The sequence below is a fragment of the Lemur catta genome, chromosome 1 (assembly GCF_020740605.2).
Source record: "Lemur catta isolate mLemCat1 chromosome 1, mLemCat1.pri, whole genome shotgun sequence".
Taxonomy (NCBI): Eukaryota; Metazoa; Chordata; class Mammalia; order Primates; family Lemuridae; genus Lemur; species Lemur catta.
The window spans coordinates 128,519,440-128,542,222 of NC_059128.1; the positions used below are offsets into that span (position 1 = coordinate 128,519,440).

A 22,783-nucleotide genomic window follows, 5' to 3' on the forward strand; every position below is an offset into this window, starting at 1 on the left:
AACAGCGCGAGGTATTGTCACCATATATTGCCTTCCAGCTCCTTGGTGGGCCCTCGGGGGATTTGGTTAATAGGAGGACAAGGAGAGAGTTGCTCTTGTTTGCAATTAGAGATTAAGGTGGTTTGATCCTGACGGTGAATTATGAGTGCATAGGAAAGTTTGATCTGATCCAAACAATAAATTTAATTTAATCACCTTGGAGCCAGTGACAGATTCTGCAGACAGGGGAGCAGGTGTGAGAGGACAGGGGAGCAGGCAGAGGCAGGAGGCTGGGAAGCAGCTCATCCCAGGGGGCAATGAGGTCTTTGGGCTGTAAAACTTAGGAGAAAGGAAATACCTGGGCATGGAGAGAGTGGGGGAGGATTGATTGAGTCCCTTGACTCTTTGAGACCTTTGACCTTGCTGCTGACACTTGGGAACTCAGAGAAGGTGGAAGTTGGCTCTGAGCTAATGAACTGAGTTTGTGACAGTCTTTTTAACAAGAGCCCAACTGCCCACACTCGTTGGCTCACGTGTTACTTGGTCTTGGGTCCTTGCGTTTGGCATGAGCGCCAGCGCGTCACCGTGGGTTCAGGTTTTGCAGACTGATTGATCCCTGCTTCCTCTGCTTCATACTTCCTACCCCTAGCTCGTAGAACTCTGCTGCCAATCTGTGCGAATCTCCAAGGACTTGTGTGACTTTCTTCCTGCTGCAGGGCTAGCAACATAAGGCTGCCTCTTCTTTAGGGCGATTTTTCCATATACAGCTTCCATAAAAATGATAATAGTGGCCATAAAGTAAGTTTTTCATGGATTCTTAAAAACAAAAAACAAAAAACAAACTACCTGGTGACATTCTTTTCCAGTTTGCATATGGAGGGGTTGGGGGTTGGGTGGCTGTTCTGAGAAAGGACAACCTGGGAGATGTGTTTTTTCGCAACAGAGGCGGAGCATATTCTGGTGCATGGCTTGGCTCTTGTTTTGTTTTGTTTTTGAAAACAGCAAAGCCCAAAGCTCAATTTGTTTTTGATTATCTGCAATTGCTGAAAAGAGACGCTTTGTCTCTGGCAGAGCCAGAGAGGAGGAGTTTCTATGGCAGTAATGTAATCCCAGATATTTTATGTGGCCTCAGTAATCAAGGCCGACGGTGATAAGCGCTCACAATTCTCTAGAGCGGGAGGCTGGATAGGGCGGCCAAGGCAATAATTTGTAAATGGCTGAAGACGGTGCTGGATTCAAATGATAAGATTCTGGACGCATCTGGAATCATAGCTAACCTGGCTCTTGCAATGCAGGTGAGCTATTGAAGGCAGACGGCCTGGGTTTCTAAATAGGGCTAAGCTACATCTCTGTTCTCGTGATGTCCTGGCCACCAGCTGCCTCTGCATCTGTGTGTGTGTGTGTGTGTGTGTGTGTGTGTGTGTGTGTGTGTGCGCGTGTTTTGAGTTTAGCTCTGAAAAGCAGAATTAGGGCATCAGAGGCTGCTTTGTGTCCTTTCAGTATAATAAAATTTTTTTTTCTTGTAATAATTCAGACATTCTAGGTCTCATGTGGAAGTATTCAAAAATACAGTAACTGGAAAGACTTGAGTCACGCCATTAACAGCTTGCTGGCACAAAATAAGGAAATGTGAGACGATCCCACTGGTCCTGATGAACCCTGTGTGGATTGCGGAGCTTTTTAGTCACAAGACAAGCTGCCTTCCCTGTGGTCCGTCCTACCATATCTGTCTTCCATGTGACTTGCTGCTCCACGAGCTGGGTGCTGGAAGAATAATGAGACATCCTTTTTTTCCTCACCAAAGAATAATCCCCCCCCCAAAATACACCCTTAGACCCCCCTCCCCTCTACTTCAAAGTATATAATTAAATCAGAAACTGTTCAGATTTTGAGAAAATTACATAAATAAAAATGTGAAATCTCAGTTGAAGAATAAATCACAAAAATCTATCATCACGCTACCGACTTCATCCCATAATCGCATAATCCTGGCAACCGATGGACAGAGTTTGAACACGTAAATCACAGTCTTTGAAATCATGACATTACATATCATTGTATTAAGTAGAACAGATACATGGAGAATCTCCAATTTTTACTGACAGCACTAAAAATATGGTGTGCCGATACAACTGCATAACTTGCCTTTATATTAAACCACTTATATTGTATTTCCCATGATAATTGTCAAGGCATGAAAGTGCAGAAAATACGCAAAGGGAGTATTTCTGCAATGCTGGTAAATTTGTACCTGGTCATGTCTTGGGGCCAGAAAGTTTTCTCATTGTACGAATTGCTAATATTTGACTCAGTCTGTATTTTGGAAAATTTTTCATGGATAATAAATTTTTAGAGCCGTATTCAATTCTTTTAAGGTCAAATTGAAATAAATGTATTCTTTTTCTTATCATAAACCAACACATATATTTATGGAAAAATTAGAATATATAACTAAGCATAAAAATGAAAAGGAATCTATAATTCTTCCTTCCCAGGAGTAAATATTATTAAAACCTTGGTGCACTTTCTTCCATGTTCTTTGCTGTGCATGCGTGTAGTATAACTAACTGGCCCAGTGTGCCAGGAATTGCCCTGAGGAATTTCCTGGATACTGGGCTTTCAGTTCTTTTAAAACTGGACAGGAGAATTGATTCATATAGACAAACTTCTATGCACACACAAATATATACACACAGTAGTAAGTAAAATAATTTTTATTGAGGACCTATGCGTAGGGCCAACACTGAGCTCTTCATATGCATTATTTTATTCCCATATTTTAAGAGGGAAACCAAGGCTTAGAAAGGTGTTTTGTTAGTAGCGAGTGTCCTGTTATTAAGTCTGTTTTCCTGTTGGGCTAGAATAGTGATACAAACTCTTTGTCTGCCACATATGTGCATTTTTTCCTGGTTATTTCCTTTTTACTTTTACTTGTGGTTTTCTATATACAGAAATTATAAGGTTTTATGTGTCAGGGCTATCATTTTCCTACTTTATGTGATGCTTAGAATGTTTTTTCCCTTCCTAAGTTCATATGAAAAGTCACTTAGAACTTTTTTTTAGTTCTGTTAGTATTGTATTCAATTTTTTTTTATTTCAGCATATTATGGGGGTACAAAAGTTTAGGTTACATATATTGCCCTTGCCGGCCCCCCAAATCAGAGCTTCAAGCGTGTCCATCCCCTAGATGGTGTGCATCGCACTCATTATGTATGTATACACCCACCCACCCCCACATCTGCCCAACACCTAATTAATGTCATCCCTAAGTGTGCTCTTAGGTGATGATCAGTGAAACCAGTTTAATGGTGAGTACATGTGGTGCTTATTTTTCCATTCTTGGGATACTTTGCTTAGTAGAGTAGGTTCCAGCTCTATCCAGGAAAATACAAGAGATGCTATATCACCATTGTTTCTTATAGCTGAGTGGTACTCCATGGTATACATATACCACATTTTATTAATCCATTCATGGATTGATGGGCACTTGGGTTGTTTCCACATCTTTGCAATTGTGAATTGTGCTGCTATAAACATTCGAGTGCAGATGTCTTTTTTATAGAATGTCTTTTGTTCTTTTGGGCAGATGCCCAATAATGGGATTGCTGGATCAAATGGTAGATCTACTTGTATCTCTTTGAGGTATCTCCATGTTGCTTCCCATAGAGGTTGCACTAGTTTGCAGTCCCACCAGCAGTGTGTGAGTGTTCCTGTCTGTCCGCATCCACGCCAACATTTATTGTTTTGGGACTTTTTGATAAAGGCCATTCTCACTGGAGACAAATGATATCTCACTGTGGTTTTGATTTGCATTTCCCTGATGATTAGAGATGTTGAGCATTTTTTCATATGTTGGCCATTCTTCTATCTCACTTAGAACTTTTACCAGTTTTCTTATGGTATCAAACTTATTTGGAATATGCTTTAATACAGGGTGTGAGGTAGGGATTGAACTAATCTTTTATTCTCATGAGGATACAGGTTGACACACAATTAAAATAACCCATCCTTTCCTCTTTGATTTGCAATCCACATGTTAAACACACACAGACGCACGTGTGTACGTAAACAAGCTCATTTCTAGGCCTTCTGTTCCCTTGGTCTATTTCTGGGCCTGTATCACACTGTGCTGATTATTGTAGCTCAAGGATGAGGACTGGGTGGACAGAAGAAGTATTAATATTAATTAAGTGTAACCCTAATTTAGGAAATAAGAGAGTAAAGATGGACCTATAGGTAGATAACTTTCCAGCCATGAAAGATTTCTTCCAACTCAACCGTACTTGTAAATGTTTGCTGATGTTCAGTGGGGGGAACTGTCTATATTTCAAATTCATGTGTTGATGTTTTGCAGTTCCCATAGAGACAGACCACGGAGACTTACAATGAGATTTGACCTTGTAAAGCTCTTAATAGCTGTAACAGACAACTTCTAGCCTTTTGTCTGTTTCGTGGCTCCACGGCACCACACAGGGTCTGAGCTCACAATGTTCTTTCTCGTTGCAGGCTGAGAGCTCTTCACTCTCTTTTTTCTAGTTTCCTTCTACTTTCTGGCTAAACAAGGAAATTGGAAGGGATGATGAGGACAAAAATACCAAAACTGCAAAAGGAAATGGCTTTCCAGATTCTGTGATACCAATTCCAAGGGTATCACAGAATCTGGAATTCTGGTCCCATTCTCTAGGGACTCGATGGAGTAGTCCAAGTTTTCCTCTTTATCCTTAACTATGATATTAACCATAATTAAAGGTAAAGAAAACATCAGGGGCACCGCTTCATTGTAGCAATAAATATGTTTCTCCTTGTTTGGTGGTGCTGCTGGAGGCCCTAAAGCTGGTTTTAAAACAGTTTGCTCAGTAAATGTAATTTCAGCTAGTTCACATTTTTTGAAAGCACTGAGAAAAAAGAGACAAGTGATTTCTCATCTTGCTGTAATTTCTTAGTGGTAGCAAATTGACATCTTACCAAAAATATGCTTGTCCTGTTTGCAATTTGCTTTGGCTGTAAACTAATGATAAAAAGTAGTTTGAAAAGGTTATCAAGTTTGGATAAATATGCCAATTGTTTTGTGGTCAAGCGCTTGAGAGTGGAGAGAGTTTTTTGTTTTTTCCTCTCCAAGGCAGTGTTGTAGTGTACAAGCAAAGGCAGCCAAAAATAGCCACTGAAAGACAAAGAACGTCTGCAATTCCAGGTTTTGTTGGAGTCTGTAATCAACTCCATGCATCCTAAAATCTTAATTTAGTTCATAAAGATAGCCTTAGGCAAATGAGCTTTAACAGTCAAATATAAATGAAAGATATATTTATCAGGTTGGGCAGTTGGTGTGCAATCATCAAGAGGCAGGGACTTCCTTAATAAAACTGTGGAATATGTGCTGAGAGAGATTTTATTTCAGTAGCCTCAGTTTTTCACTTTTCAACTTCTTTTTCACATCCACCTTTAAAAATCTGAAAATTCCTTCCATTTGTGCATTCATTCATTCATTCAACAAAGAATTTTCAAATGCCTGGGGTGTGTAAGACATTAGGTGCTGAGGACACAGCAGGGAGTGGATACTTGTCGCTGTCCTCACGAGGCTCACATTCTAGGGAGGAGAGAGAGATGATAAAACAGTCAAGACAGAAATTGCCAAATGGGAAATGGTGCTTCAGAGAAAATAACACAAAGGAACGGAGAGAGCAAATGCCTGGCCAGCAGGTGGCAGTGTTGGTGATCGTGGCAGTTGCTATTTTATTTAGAAAAGACGGGAAAGGCCCGGCTAGTATAGTGGTGGCATTGGGTAAAGATCTGGGGAAATTGTGCGAACAGGCAACGTGGGTGTCCCGGGGAAGAACGTTCCAGGAAGAAAGATCTATTAACGGAAGCATAGAAGCCATGTCCAGCTGAGTCCTGGAGAAGCAGGAGGTGGTGTGGGTGGAGCTGAGACTGGGCCAGGAGGGGGAGGGGAGGCTGATCGGGAGGGCCCAAGAGGAGCCTCTACAACATGGGGGTTTTGGGGTCACATAAGGATGTTGGTTTTTCTCTGAGATGGGAAGTCTTTGGGGGATTTTGAGTGGAGACGTGACCTTGGCTTAGGTCTCAGTAGGATGGCTTGCTTCAGTATTGAGAGCAGACCCTAGGGATGCAGAGGGGTTAGGGGAAGGGGGTCTCATGAGGAAGCCACCGCAACAAAGGACGAAGATGAGGGGGCTGGATTGGACGAGGGATGAGAGAGAGGAATGAAGGTGGCAACTGGAAGAACGAGTCTGGATCACCCAGCTGTGGTCCTGGGTCTCTTTCCTTTTACCTTAGGCCCTATCACTCTAGTCATCCTGGGGTTTTTTTTTTTTTTTTTTTTTTTTTAATAAAATTTAATTTTTAGAGCAGTTTTAGCTTCATAGCAAAATTAAGCAGAAAGTACAGGGAGCTCCCACATACCCTCTGCCCCACCAGAATGGTGTATTTGTTACAATTGATGAACCTATATTGATACATCATTATCACCGAGTCCAAAGTTTATGTTAGGGGTTTACTGTTGGTGTTGTGCATTCTGTGGATCTGAACATGTATCCACACATGATAGTGTCACTGCTCTGCAATTCCTCCATTTATTCCTCCCTCCCCCTGACTCCTGGGAACCCCTGATCTTTTTCCTGTCTACATAGTTCTGCCTTTCCTAGAATGTCATATAGTTGGAATCATACAGTACGTAGCCTTTTCAGATTGACTTCTTTCACTTAGTAATATGTATTTAGATTCCTCCATAACTTTTCCTGGCTTCATAGCTCATTTCTTTTCAGCGCTGCATACTATTTCATTGTCTGGGTGTAGCAGTTTATCTATTCACCTGGTAAAGGAAATCTTGATTGCTTTCAAGTTTTCCGATTATGAATACAGCTGCTATAAACATCCTTATACAGGTTTTTGTGTAAACATAGTTTCAATTCATTTGTGGAAATATTAAGCATTCTCATCAGCAATGAATGAGAGTTCCTGTTGCTCCACGTCCTGGCCAGTGTTGGGTGGTGTCAGTGTCTTGGACTTTGTCCGTTCTAATAGGTATGTAATGGTGTCGTATCATTCATTGATTCCATTGTCAATTAATTTTAAAAATTAATTGGCCCTTTGCAAGCTCTCATCCTCCTGGCTCGCTAAGGCCTTTGAAACTTCCTCTAGGTTTTCAGAAACACTCTTTCTGGTCTCAGAGTGGACAAACCAACACACAGTGGACATCGCTAGTGGGCAGAGTCACCTGAGACCTGGTGCCTGTCTTTACACAGCTTCAGTCCACTCAGGTCTCTCCCTGCCCCGACCATATGTCTCTGTGGAGGCCCCATGACTCGCCTTCCTCTTGCTAGTTTCTCAATCAGAATATTCCCACTTCCATGACTTGCTGCTCCCATTCTACGGTTAGCTTGTTAGAGCATATGCACATTTCAACCATCATATTTAGGTTGACAGTGCTCAGATGCCCATCTCCAATCCTAATCTGTTACCTAAATTCTAGCCCTGTATTCCTTGGTCCCTAGAGAATCCCACCTTGTTGAATATCTTGCTATTTTTTCTCTTGCTGTGTCTCAAATTCTGCATGTGTTATCAATAATCTCTCTCTCTGCCTCCATGTCTCTCATTTCCTATCTGTCTGTCTGGGTTCTGCAGGCACCAGTCATATTAGTCTCTCTTCCTCAATCCCCCTGCGAATCCATCAGCAGGTCCTGTTGACTCTTCATCCGAGTAGATACAACAACTGGACAACACTTAATTCGTCTGCTGCTAGCACCTAGTCCAGGCCAATCTCTCTTACCTGGAGTCCCAAAATAGCCTCCTAACTGGTCTGTCCCCTCTACTTTTTCTCTTTTATGATACATCCCTCACAGAGCAGCCAGAGTGATCTTTTTAATCGTATCCTAACACTTTCTTGTTTAACATTCTCCAACAGTGCCCTGTAACCATGCGAATAAAATTCAGACTTCTCACCATGGCCTAAATCTCCTGTGTCATTGGACCTCTGGCTTGCCTTCTGCAAACTTATCTCCAGCTTTTCTCTGTCATTTCCAACTTTCAAACATGCAAACCTAGTTCGCAGCTCAGGGCTTTTCCACTTGCTGTTCCCTCTACTGCAAGATGCTCCCTCAGCCAGCTCATAATTATCACTCAGGTCTCCCCCAGCCCTGATCTCCTAAGGTCATGCGGTTACCACATCCCCTATTAGTCCCATTCACTCTCCACCCCATTTCTTGTTTTTTTATTTTACTTTATTTTATTTTATTTTTTGAGACAGAGTCTCATTCTGTTGCCCAGGCTAGAGTGCGTGGCATCAGCCTAGCTCACAGCAACCTCAAACTCCTGGGCTCAAGTGATCCTCCTGCCTCAGCCTCCCAAGTAGCTGGGACTACAGGCATGCGCCACCATGCCCAGCTAATTTTTTCTATATATATTTTTAGTTGTCCATATAATTTTTTTCTATTTTTAGTAGAGACGGGGTCTCGCTCAGGCTGGTCTTGAACTCCTGACCTGGAGCGATCCACCCGCCTCGGCCTCCCAGAGGGCTAGGATTACAGGCGTGAGCCACTGTGCCCGGCCTCTACTCATGTTTTATTGGCCAGAGCAAATCATAGGAATAAACTTGATTGGACTGGGAAGCAAATAATTGGGAACATGAATATACTCTTGTACAGTTAGCAAAACATTTTAGATGCAGATAAGTGCTACATTTAAACAATGAGAAAACAGACCCCTGGGGATGTGGAGAAGGAGTTCAGTGTCATGGCCAGGGTGAACTTAACTAAAAGTTGATCTGTACGCCATCTCCAGGAGGCGAGGGGCCGAGCCTTGGAATATCTGCGTAGAGAGTCTCAAGAAGAGGGAAAGCAAGTGCAAAGGCCCTGGGGCAGGAGCCTGCATATGATTTGAAGGACAGCAAAAAGGCCAGTTGTAGCTGGAACATAGGAGTGTCCTTGTGCATAGTTACCAGAAATAAGATCAGAGAGGAAATGGGCGTGGGGTGGGAGATGCTCACGTATAAGATGACCACAGGAGGGTGTTGAATGGGAGAGTGACACCTTCTGACTTGTATTTTAATAGGGTCATTCTGTCTATTATGTCACAAATAGACTGTCATGGGGCAAGGTAGGGAGCCAGGATACAAGTCAAGAGGCTTCTTGCAATAATCCAGGCAAAAGGTAAAAGTGGGCTTGTACCAGAATGGAAGGAAGCAGGGAGGTGTTGAGATTTGGATGGATTATGGATGTATTTTGCAGGCAGAATTGACAGGCTCTTTTGGTGGTTTGATTGTGGGATAGAGAGAGGGATTAAAGATGACTTTAGCATTCGTTAACTTCAGCTCACAGCTATTAATATCGATTTAGTCCAAAGTGTCAGTTTCAAACGCAATGTCAATTTCAGCAGCCCCCATCCTTCTCCCTGCCTGGGCTAGTACAGGTCTGAACTAGGACCCCCGGGAAACAGGAAACCTTCTCCCACACTCACCTTTGATCCTCCCACGTGTGGAGTGGGGAGGGAGGAGAGGGCAAGTGATGCGCCCTTCTCTCTGTAACTGGGAAGTCTCCCATCCTCCCTTGGCCTGTTGTCACTCCTTTTCTGGCCAATGCTGAGCCACCATCCATGTCTGCTCAGTGGGTTCCCATGTGCTGCTCTCTCAAGTGGTGGGTACCCAAGTGAGTTCTTTAGAAGGTGCTGAGGGGACTCCCTTCTGCACCATTCCCTGATGCGTGAGATTCCAGGTTCTTGGTGGGCTGCTGTCCTAGCTGGGCCATCTGGAGATCACTCAAGCGTGGCTGTGTCCCCTGGTGTCCCAGAACGTAGAAATGCAGGCTGCTCCACCTCCCGGCCATGCCTTTTCCGGTTCTCTTCCTTCGTGTTCAGCTGGGCATGTCCCCATAGCCCTGTATCTGCTGTATGAGAAGGGCTCTCCTTCCTGCAAGCACCCACTGTCTCGAAAAGTGTTTCCTTTATTGCCTTCCTCACTTGGTTTCGGGGACGGGGGGCTGCCACCTGCTCCAAAACCCACATGGAGGAGGGCGTGGCCTCTCACCATGAGTACTGCACTCACACAAAGATGACAACTCCCGAGACCCCCTCTGCACCGCCTCTTCCCTCTCTTTAGACAAAGAAAGGGCGGCTGGTAGGTGGGAGGACAGTGGCTGGTAAACCAGAGAAGCAGAGTGGAGCCAGAAGAGCTACCTAGAATATTTTTAGGTGCAGGTGGCTGGGGACCGACCGCAGAAGGAAGGATAAGAACCCTCCTTACTTCCTGTGCCTGAACACGGTGGACTCTCTCCTTGTCAGTCTAGCCCAAGGCTCAGGGACAAGTAGGTCCAATGAGCACTTACTGGTGCATGTGTGACCTTGGACCTTCACCTCTAGGTTTTTCTCTCTCACTTATGTAGTAGGGATTCAACACACACTCTACCACGTCCCCTCTGTCCAGAGAGCCCCCTCGTCCTGCCTGCTGTATGCAAATTGTCCATCGCATATTCCACCCGGTTTGGGCTCCTAAGTACCCTTGATCTTGCCTATCCTGGGTGATACCTTTTCTTCTTAAAAGTCTTGACTGAGGGGTTTGCGTGTGGCCTTCTCCCTTCCTGCCAGCCCTCACCCCGTTTCCACGCTGCCTCCCAAGACTTCTAGGCACCAGACATAGTTGTGCTCACCGTGATTGCTCCATGAGAGTTTCCTTCCAGGCCCTGGGTACTCCTGCTCCAAAAGGATCGGACCCTCTGCCGCCGAAGTGAAGCTTTGATTCCCTCGAAGTTTGGCTTGATATTGAGAGAGAGACAGCACCCTTTTCACCTAAAGTGATCTTTCAAATCTTGTTGTCAGAGGTTTTAACCTGAACTTGCAACAGACCTGCTTCAAATTGCACCAGTGAAGGTTCATTGGATCACTCAATGCAGTCATTTTTTGGAGTATGGGCGCTTCAGTCTAATCTTAGTATGTTACTTCATTCCACACTCATCTCTTATCCAGGGGTAGTTACTGTAGCTGTCACATTTACTGAGGACAACTGGGGAAACTCTTATAGCCCCAGAGAGTTTGAGAAAATTCCATTAATGAAGTTTTCTTTACTCAGTGGATGAAGATGATAATAGATTACAAATGGATATTATATTAAATAGCAATTCAGCACATGACTGTGGAGTACTGATTTTGCTCTGTGATCTGTTACTTACTTGCAGTACAGATATAAGTAAGACCAAGTTGCTGCCTCTCACAAGCTCCAAATTTACTGCAGTGATTATTGACATTGCAAGTGAAGTCGCAAACCTATTTTTATTTTTTGTGAGTTCATATTTTTTTATTTCAGAATATTAGAGGGGTACAAATGTTTTGGTTAGGTGGATGGCTTTTGTACTGCTTGAGTCAAAGTTATAAGTGTTGCCCATCACCCATATAGTGTACATTGTACCCGTTAGGTGTGATTTCACCCATCCCTTCCTCCCCCCCTCCCCCCTGCATGATTTCCACTGAGTTTTACTTCCCGTATGTGCTAATCAGCTAGTTTCAATTTAATACCGAGTACATGTGATTTTGTTTTTCCAATCTTTAGATATTTCACTTAGGAGAATGGTCTCTAGTTCCATCCAGATTGTTGCAAAAGGTTATTAATTCATTTTTTTGTGGCTAGGTAGCACTCCATGGTACACAAATACCACATTTTATTAATCCACTTATGAATTGATGGGCACTTTGGTTGATTCCACATCTTTGCGACTGTGAATTGTGCTGTAATAAACATTCCATTGCAGGTGTCTTTTTGATAAAATCACTTTTTTTCCTTTGAGTAAATACCCAGTAGTGGGATTGCAGAATCAAATGGTAGGTTTACTTTTAGTTCTTTGAGGAATCTCCATACTACTTTCCATAGAGGTTGTACTAATTTGCAGTCCCACCAACAGTGTATAAGTGTTCCTTTCTCTCTTGTATCCATGCCAGCATCTGTTGTTTTGGGACTTTTTAATAACAGCCATTGTCACTGGGGTGAGGTGATATCTCGTTGTGGTTGTGATTTATATTTCTCTGATGATAATGAACATTGAGCATTTTTTCCTGTGTTTATAGGCCATTAGTGTATCTTCTTTTGAAAAGCTTCTCTTCATAACTTTTGCCCACTTTAATGGGGTTGTTTGATGTTTTCTTGCTGATTTGCTTGAGTTCTTTGTAGATTCTGGTTATCAGCCCTTTGTCAGATGTGTAGCATGTGAATATTTTCTCCCATTCTATAGGTTGTCTATTCGCTCTGTTAATTGTTTCCCTGGCTGTGCAGCAGCTTTTTAATTAAGTCCCATTTATTTATTTTTGTTGTTGATGTGATTGCCCTTCGGGTCTTCTTCACAAATTCTTTACCCAGGCTGATATCTGGAAGAGTTTTTCCAATATTTTCTTCTAGAATTCCTATGTTTTCATGTCATAGATTTAAGTCTGTGATCCATCTTGAATTAATTTTTGTTAGTGGCAAGAGATAGGGATCCTGTTTCAATCTTCTGCGTGTGGCTGTCCAATTTCCCAGCACCATTTATAGGATAAGGATTCTTTTCCCCAGTGTATATTGCTGTGTATTTTGACACAGATCAGATGGCCATATGTGGATGGTTTTATATCTGGGTTCTCTGTTCTGTTCTGTTGGTCTATGTCTCTATTTTTGTGCCAGTACCATACTGTTTTGGTTACTATAGCCTTGTAGTATAGCTTAAGGTGCAAACCCACTTTTAGAAATCTGCTAAAAACTGTGGTCCTGTTTGTTCCATTCCCTAAAAAGTTGGATTCTTTGGGAGCTTGAATATTTTAAATATAGTTAATTTTTTTCTGTCTAAGGCACAATATATTTTGTATACTGTTGCTGTTAGGTAGTATTTTTTGATTGGCTAGAATACTGAATTATTGGCCTACCATTTACTTACTTTAAGCCAGAAAATTTATGCATAATATTTAGATTAGAATGCTCACAACAATCCATTTAACGGGTAAAAAGAATACAATAAAAAACAAGGAACTTGTCTGAGGCTACATAGCTGGTGAATGGTAGGATCTCTGTCTGTCAGAGGTCCACTCTGATCTCAGAGACGTCTACCATGCTAACTTCCAGCCCCAACCTCTTGCAAAGAAATGGTATATATTTCCATTAGGAGTTTGGTACTCTGCCAGATGTGAAAAGATAGTACCAACTGTCTTGGAACTGTAAAAATGAGTAGATAAAAAGTGTGGCACTAAGTAAATAAGAATATATATGAAATGTGGTAAATAAAAAGAAACACTATCTCACTATCTTGCTGTTTTATTTCTCCAGAGCACTGTGATTTTAGCAAGGCATATTTCCTTTATTAAATTTTAACATGATTATAGATGTATTTATAGACAAAATGTTTTAATTTAATTCCACAAGACAGCTGGAAATTGCTCACATTTGCTTTTTCACTCAAAATATTTGTTTAGAATTAGTCAATTGATTTAATATGTAACATCAGTGAGTGTGAACAAGAAAAGAAGTGCAATTGACAGGGAGGAAAATATTATTGCATAATGTAACCACTGTGTTGATAGAATGAGTTAGCATTCTTCAGTAGAGACGCTTACTACTAACTGTGGTTCAGAACACAGTGAAAAAAATATTTGTACTGTTGGTCTTACATTCAGACAAAATACCTTTATGGCAGACAATATTTTTCATGAGCAGAAAATTGTAAGTTACATAACCTGCTATGACAAATATTATATTATGTGCCAGTGAGCCATGTATGTATTTTTTCTTCTATTAAATTGATTCTTATTTTTCACAGACTGTAAGCTGGTGTAAATTTGATGTGCAGTTGGCAACGTCTCCTGGGTACTTAGGGCAACACTCTGTTTTCCCCATTCCATCTTCTTCATGAGGAAGAGGCGGGCAGGGAGAACAAACATTTGTTGACCATCTAATATGTGCTAGCATGCTTTATGCTTCATATCTTATGTAGTATGTATGTTTAGCAATGTTTGATAAATTCTTGAGAATGAATGAAGATGAATGATTTCAACTCCATCTTATATACAGAAGGGATTCAGAGGGGGGAAATACACCACTCCAATGCACACTGAGGGCAAGAGGGCAGAGGAGGGACCAGTCCTTATCTTCATTGTGTTGCACTGAGCAAACTCGTTGGATCTTTGAAGGTGTGGGTAGTGTTGACTTTCCTCAGGGCTTGGCACCCACCATGGTTTATAGGAGCTCAGGGTGTGGGGTTCAGGAGCCAGTCAAGCCAGCCTTGCATCTCAGCACTGCTGGGTCTGCTTGTGTGGTTATATATTTATGTTGAGTATTCATTTTGATACGTGATATGCTATTCTGTTCATCATGTTGGGTGGTATTTCTTTTGTTGTGCTTCTTGTGCTATGGTTTTATAAGAGCTGTGAGGTTTAACTTTTGGGTGAGTTTACACTAGTGGGTGTCTATTGTGCCGATTCATGCAGAATGCAGTTCTGAGCATTTCCTGTAGGGCAAGTCTAGTAGTGACAAATTCCATAGCATTTGCTTGTCTGGGAAAGTCTTTATTTCTCCATCATTTATGAAACTTAGTTTTACAGGATACAACGTTCTTGGCTGGCAGTTGTTCTGTTTAACTGAAGCTGGGGCCATAATCCCTTCTGGCTTGTAAGGTCCCTGCTGAGAAGTCTGCTGTTAGCCTGATGGGCATTCCTTAGTAGGTTAGTTGTTGCTTTCGTCTTGTTGCTGGCAGAATTTTCTCCTTCATTTTGATTTTGGCCAAGTTGGTGACTATGTTTCTTAGAGATATTCTATTAATATTTGCTATGAATCTTCCTGGTGTCAGTGACCATCTTGTATCTGGATACCTGAATCTCTAGCGTAGATTGAGGAGGTTTTCCTCAATCATTCCCATGCATAGATTTTCCATGCTTTTAGCTCTTTCTTCTCCTTCAGGGATACCTATAATTCATAGTTAAGTTCACATAGTCCCATATTTCCCTGAGTGATTGCTCAGTCTTCTTTATTCTCTTTTATACATCTTTGAATGACTGGGTTAGTTTAAGAGGCTTGTCTTGAAGCTCCGAGATTCTTTCTTCTCCTTGGTTTAGCCTGTTGTTAAAGCTTTCTGCTGTATTTTGAAATTCCCTAAATGACTGTTTCATTTATTTAAGTCCTATTATATCCTTTCTTATGTTGTCTAGCTCTGTTAGGGACATTTTCATTTTTTCACTGATGTCTTGACATTTTTTTTGGCTTTGTTGGTTTTCAACTTTCTCTTCAATTTCTTTGATCTTACTTGCCATCCATATTCTGAATTCCATTTCTGACATTTTGACAATTTTCTTTTGATTGAGGTCAACTGCTGTATATCCATTGTAATCCCTTGGGGGTGTCAAACTGTTTTGTTTGTTCATGTTGCTGGAGTTCTTTTGCTGGATTCTTCTCATCTGAATCCTCTTCCTTCAGCTCAGAGGTGATGGGTTTGCAGGCCTCCTGTTTTCCTTTTCTGGGAACTTCCCTATGTAGTGAGAAGAAGGGCTGGTCCCTAGATGGCGCTTTTGTGTCCTATTCTGTATGACAGACTTGGCAGGAGAAGGGGGGTGGGACGCACTGAGAGCCTGTAATGCAGCTGTTCTGTTTTGTTCCATTCCCGTGTGATTTTCAGTTGAAGCTGGTGCTGGATGATCTTCATGTGGAGTGGTGGGTTGTTCCCCAGTCCATTGTTGGAAGCTTGAGCTGGGGGCGGGGCGAGACCCTCCCCATGGAGGCTAGCATTGTGGAGGACTGCTCTGCTCGTGGTCTCCCCACCAAGGTGACAGTGGCAGCTGGGAGAGGGTATCTAGGCAGTAATCTTGGGGGTTCAGGCTCTGGGCATTTGCTTGAACCAGGTCCAGGTGGGTGTAATGATGGCTTGAGGCCGGAGGGTCCCTGGTGGAGGGTTAGACCACAGGGTGGCACTGTGGGGCCTAGTAGCACTGGTCGATCCTCAGGGACGGAGTCTCGAGGTCCAGGGGTAGCATGGGAGCCTCTGGGGCAGAGCTGTGGTCTCAGCAGCTGTGGTGAAGCCCAGGGGCAGAGCCTAGGGGCCCAACAGGAATGCTGGAGCCTCAGGGGTGGAGTGGGGGCAGCACCCGTGCCTCATGGGGGAGCTGTAGGACCAGGCACAGCAGGAGCCTCAGAGCCGGAGCTGCAGCCTGGAGGTAGGGAAGGAGCAGCTTGGGCGGGGTAATAGGGTTGGATGGTGGCACAGGAACCCTGGAGGCAGAGCCACATTGGGTGGACAGCTACTATTTTAAATATTAAACTAACTGTTCACTGGTGCAACAGTCCCCTTTGAGTCACGATGTATTATACACATACATATATGTATAATTTATTTGTGTGCTTTACACTTGTATGGGACTTCTGTGCCCATGATAATGAGAAATACTTGTCTATAGGTTTTTTTTTTTTTCCTTATAATGTCTTTGTCAGGTTTTGGTATTGTATCAGGGTCATTCTGGATTCATAAAACGAATTGTCAAATTATTCCCTCTTTTTCTGTTTCTTGGAAGCCTTCGTTTAAAATTACTTTTTCTCTAAGTGTTTGGAAGCATTTGCTAGTGAAGCCATGTAGGCCAGGTGTTTTGAGGAAAGATTGTAATTATTAATTAAATTGAACAGATAGGGGATTTTTTTTTTCTTGTGTGAGTTCTTAGTTTTTCAAATAGTCCATTTGATCTAAAGTGTTAAATTTATTGGCATAAGGTAGCTCTTAATATCCTCTAAGCCTTTTAATATCCAGAGAATTTATGGTAATCTTCCCCTTTTTGTTCCTGATGCTAATAATTTATTTCTCATTTTTACTTGGTTTTGTTAGGTTTATTAATGGTTTTTTTCAGAGACCTAACTTTTGGATGTGCTGGCTTTTTTTCCCTCTGTTATATATCTGCTTTCTATTTCATTGGTTTCTTTTTATCTTTTATTCTCACAGATCAGTTTTTAGTGTGTTTAGAGTTGTACAGCCATCACCACAATCTAATTTTAGAACATTTCATCACCCCAGAAAGAAGCTCCATCCACATTATCAGTCATACCCCAATCCTGTTACCCCACTCCATCTGCGCTCTAGTCTTTGATGGCTGTTAATCCATTTTGTCTATGGTTTGCCTATTCTGGACATCTCACATAAATGGAATCATGCATGTGGCCTTTTATGACTGTCTTCTTTCACTTAACATGTTTTCAGGAGTCTTCTGTGTTTCAGCATGTGTCAGTAATTTTTTAATTGACACATAAGATTTTATGTATATATAGATGGCCTTCAACTTATAAGTAAAAATATTGTAAGGCAAAAATGCATCTAATATCCTGAGAAATCCACTGTAAAGTCAAAAAATCATGAATTGAACCACTGTAAGTTGGGTACCATCTGTACTACATTTGTTTATCCATCCATCAGTTGATGAACACTTAGATTGTTTCTATGTTTTGGGTATTATGAATAATGCTGCTGTGAACATTTATTTCTCTTGGAGATACACCTAGGAGTTGGTGTTACTGGGTCATAAGCTGTCTCCATATTTAACTTTTTTTTTTTCCCCATATTTAACTTTTTGAGGAACTATAAAACTGCCACCTGAAGTGGCTTTACCAGTTTACATCCCCACCAGCAACGTGTGATGGTTTCAGTTTCTCCACATCTTCACCAACACTTACCATTGTATCTCCTTTTTAGTTTAGACACCCTAACGACTATCAAATGGTATTTCGTGGTTTTGATTTGTATTTCTGTAAGGACTGATTAGCTTGAGCATCTTTTCATGTGTTCATTGGCCATTTGTATGTCATCTTTGGAGAAATTTCTCTTCAAAGCATTTGCCCATTTAAAAATATTTTTTATTGTTGAGTTCTATGAGTTATATACAAATTTCTTGTGAGATATGATTTGCAGATGTTTTTCCCATTCTGTGGGTTGTAATTTCACTGTCTTGATGGTATCTTTGAACATGTGGTTTTAATTTTGATGGAAGTCCAATCTATCTCCTTTTTTGGTCATTTGTGTTTTTGTATTGTAAGAAACCATTGCCTAACTCAAGGTCTTGATTTACTCCTAGTTTTCTTCTAGGAATTTTATAGTTTTAGCCCTTACAATTAGATATATGACCATTTTAAGTTAATTTTTATAAATGGCGTGAGGTAGGCTAAATTCTTTTACACGTGGTTACCTCTTTTATTTACTTTTGGTTTGTAGTTTTTGAGATAAAATGTTAGATTTCTAATTTCTAAACTTTCTACTTTAAATAATTACTGTGTATTAAAAAGTAAACATTTCCTTCTAAGTATTGCTTTAATTATATTCCACTATTTTTGCTGTGTCATATTTTCATTCAGTAAAAAAAGTATGTTCTAATTCCCATTGCAATTTCTCTTTGACCCTTGGGTTATTCAGAAGTGTGTTGCTTAATTTCCAAACTTTTGAGACTTTTCTAGACTTGCTATTTTGCCAGCATATATCTATTTTTGGTAAGTGGTCCACATGCATGAGAAAAGAAAATGTACCTGTGGTTTTTTTGATGTAGTGTTTTACATATGTCAATGAGATAGAGCTGAGGTCCCAGTTATGCCTGTCAAGTGAGTAAAGACACCTCCAGATCATTGTAGCCCCAGACTGCTGAATCTCTCAGCTGAGCCAGCAGACAAGCCATCTGTCCACTACCATGCCCTGTTTGGACTCGTGAGTGGCAGAATTTTGGACTAGAATACAATGATTATTTTATGCCATGAAGGTTTTGAATGGTTTGTTATGTAGCATTAGTAGGAGGACCGTTCTATTTTGTAGGCTCAATATTTGAGAAAATCTATGCTTTCTCATAATCCTTGTAGAATTTAGAATCATGAGACTGGAGTTTGAGAAATCGTAGCAATAATAGCTATAATCTAGGTAAAGTTATACCTAAAATCTTGTGCCACTTTTTCTTATGTTATTATCCACTTAGTTATCTTGTGTGTATAAAAATAAGAGTCCAAACAAATTCACAGAGGAAATACACTGTTGAAGGTAACATTCAGTTCTGAAATGCATGAAGAGGATAGTAACCGTCTCCTGCAAAAGGGAAGAAAAGAAAGTATTTCTGGCTATTCTGATTTCAAGTTGCTGGAAAAAACCTATCAGAATAAAGCAAATCTCTCTCTCTCTCAACAGGATGAACTGTCTGCATCTTTGCTCACTGGTCAAGACAGCTGCCACCCAGGTTCTCCTGCTGCTGCCTGGCTGAGCTCTTAAGTAAGCATAACGTTTGGTCTCTTATTCAAGGTCCTGTATGAGTACATTAGTCATCTGTTGTACGCTGTGCTCTCTCAGGAGTGCTGGGTAGAAACATTTAAAAGTATGTATTTGTTTATTTTGGGCCACTCATACGAAAAAAATGCAAGGAAGGGTAGAGGTAAAGAAAAAAATTCTTTATTGAGGCCATCAACTTGGGTCATAATAAATAATGCAATATACTAAGGTAATAACAGATGTTCTCATGCGTTTAGCACATTTATAAATATACAAGGAAGCTGGCTTACAGGGCTGTGGGGACAAATTTGGAAAAGTGTATTTGGCAATGCAGTAAAAGTTAACAGTGTTAAGACTATCAGATTCTCTTTTCTAGTGTTTTATTAAAATACATCCCCTATGCATCTGTGGATAAATGGTAATGTTCCTTTAGAGTTCTACTTTTTGTAAACATGCCAGAGTTAAGTCAACAGCCAAAGGATCTGGGGCCAAAGATACTGTAGACAAGAAATAACACCTCTTCTCTGCATTTCGGTGTGGAGGCCGATACATTAAAAGCCAGAATCATTCAAACAATAAAATGTGCCTGGATGAGATAAAACCCAACAGTAGAAATTTATAAATGATAACTCTGATAGGCAATATATAAATGCTGTACTATAATGTTTGTATATTTGATAAGTAAATGACCAATTAACCTGACTGCAAAAGTGATGAACTTTGATTAAAGCTTAATTTGCTAGTAAATTTCACACAAAGGGTTAAAATAAGATAACCTTTAACATAAATCTTTAGAATAATTTAAACATATCTTAAACACTGAAAAAGTGTTTTTAATTGTTATTTACAGTTAATCAATGATATCAGTGTTGAGCTTACTTTGGCTGGGTGCCAGTCTTGAATGCCTCTTTAACATCTGTTATGCTGATCTTCCTTATAAATACTTGGGGAAATTAGTTTAGTGAAGGAGAACGATCTGTGGTCCAGAGTAATTCGATGTATGGCCATTTGGTTTGGAGACAGCGTTTAATAGGAGTGTCGTCCGTCTGTAGCATGGGATCTTCAAAACCCATAACAACTGCAGTCCCTTCTACATACATGACCTGTTAAAATAAAGCCACTGAGGTCAAGCAACAGTCTTAGCAAATGCAGGTGTTACAGATTGTTTCCTATGGAACTTTTGACAGAAATTATGAGTAAGCATCTCTGGTTAATGTGAAAATAGATTTGTAAACAAGAGGGCAACACAAATTTTAATTGCTAGCTGACCAGGTGAATTTTATAATTCAAGATGATGATTTAAAAAGTATATGTGAATGATAAAACACATACAACTTAAAACTTCAAATGGCAGATATTATTTGAAAAGTAATCTTTTCTGGGAAATAGCATGTCTATGTCATATTTACATAGGTCCTCCTGCTTTACTACGGAGGCACTTGGATGCCCGTGCCTGCCTCATGAAATGGAAAGCTATCATAGAAATAGCTATTTGTTCTGAGGAAGAGTTTACTTTCTCCTTTTCAGTACTGAATTTTCAGAGCTGAAAACAATTGGCTATTACTGTTTCAAATATTTCTGAATGCACTTTGTACAGCATGAAAAATCATGGAGAAAACATTAAAAGGGATGTCAGGACAGAAACAAAAATCAAATAATAGAAAAAAGTTGATAGATCAAACTAACCAGGTACTTTATATGCAGTGGCAATGATCCTATAAACTTACTAGCTGGCAAATAGCAGGAAATATTACATTTTGCTTAATTTACAAAATTTAAAAGTATTTTGGACATAACAAACCAACAACAACTCTAACTCAGTGAGGGCTCACTGTGGACACTAAAGCACTCTTCGGTCATGAATTTCTTTTTGTACCTAGAGAAAGTCTGATAATTTATAATTCAAAAGGAACACATATAGACTGCCTTCTTTCAAAGTATGTATAATTACTTTTACACATTCACTGGCTGATACACATGATTGCAATTATGTTCTTCCAAAATAAAAGCCATAAGCTATTTGCCTAAAGAGCCAAAAGAAACAACTTCATTAGCCTTAAATGGTAGTTGCCTTTAAAGCACATTAAATATAGGAATAGAATTTTATATTACTAGATCCTTTGGTTTTTTAGGAAGCTCTAAAGACATACTTGAATGTGAAATACATTCTTTTTGCCTCTCTGTGTTTTGGTTAATATATTAGTTTGTTTCTAGCGTTATATAAATTTACTACTCCTACTTTTCAATTACCCAAAGCAACACTGCCGTTTTTGACAAGTTATACACAAGGAGTATAACTCAAGTTATTACACTTAACAAATGCGACAGACCCTGTCTTCCACAAAGGACTTCGTGTGCTCATAGCATCAGAACAAGGTACTGTGACCTATCCCCCTAGTGGCCTCAACTAGCCAGCATTCTCCTTTTGTCTGTTTCCTTTGGTAATAGTCCCTTATCATGCAGTCTATCATATTTCTAGCTCCCGAGTAACTTAATGACACACACGCTTTGCTGTAGACTAGTGTCATGTTAATATTTCATCTTTTTTGATTTCTGATCTTTTTGTTAGTATGCCAGACGCTTGTCACAAGCACGATTTGAAAACTTACTACATACAGGTAGCAGGGCCAAGCAGACCAAGGACAGGATTGGGAATCAGGAACTCAGTTCCAATCCCTGCTCTGCCAATGACTTGCTGTGTGACCCTGGGTGAGTCACTTAATCTCCCTGTCTCAGATGCCTCATCTGTAAAATACAGATAATATTTGACTGACCTACCTTTCAGGGACTGTGTAGGTGAATAATCAGTGCCTATGGAGGACCTCCTATTACAAAGCTATGTAAAACTTCAAAATCTAGATGAAGCACTCAATACACATTAGGAAATAGCATCCAAATTCTCTTACTCATAATTTATATTCTTTGCTACTATATGTATCAAATTATATTTGTTTGAAAAGATTTTAACAAATCTTATGGGGCCTAATAAAACTAAAATTTACTTTTATTTTTATTACAAAATATAAAGTCTATTACATTTTTTCCTAGACTAAAATTATGTATTTAATTTACATTATGATCTATTTTCTGTAGCCATCCTCAATTTAGATACTTATGAAACTAGCATGGGTAGATCAAGGTAACAAGTTAGGCATTATTCCTTCCACTATTAGCTATATCTACTGCGACTTACCTGACGAGATGCAACATCACAGACGTATGTGTACACCATGCTAACATGTAATCAAAAAGGGGCAATCGGTGAAACCAAACCTTTGCTTTAAAGCAGGGGAGACAGCCCAGAAGTGAATCAGTATGTGCTTTTGTCAATGATCACAAAGGAAAGGAGCAGAGCAAAATGGGTTAAGAGCGCAGGCTCTGAGCTTGAAACTACCCAAGTTTCACTCCCAGGTCTCTCTCCCCCTGGCTGTGTGACCTTGAGCCAGCTGCTTACCTCTCTGTGCTTCAATTTCCTCCTCTGTAAAATGGAGATACACAGATAATACTTCATAAGGTGCCATGAAACTTAAAATATTTTTCTTAATCACAAATCTGTTATCCCTTTTTCCATTTAAATGGATCAG

General features: G+C 40.5%; 1 protein-coding gene across 7 annotated transcripts in view; it reads right to left on the reverse strand.

Moving 5' to 3' along the window:
* Positions 1 to 19,363: 19,363 nt before the first annotated feature.
* Positions 19,364 to 22,783, reverse strand: part of MINDY3 (MINDY lysine 48 deubiquitinase 3) — a 74,401-nt gene continuing 70,981 nt past the window's right edge. For 2 of the 7 annotated variants that reach the window (XM_045534061.1, XM_045534066.1), the window contains one exon: positions 21,951 to 22,677. In XM_045534061.1, coding sequence (XP_045390017.1) covers positions 22,510 to 22,677 — 168 coding nt within the window. In that variant the 3' untranslated portion in view covers positions 21,951 to 22,509. The other 5 variants (XM_045534064.1, XM_045534063.1, XM_045534065.1 and 2 more) reach the window with 5 other exon arrangements.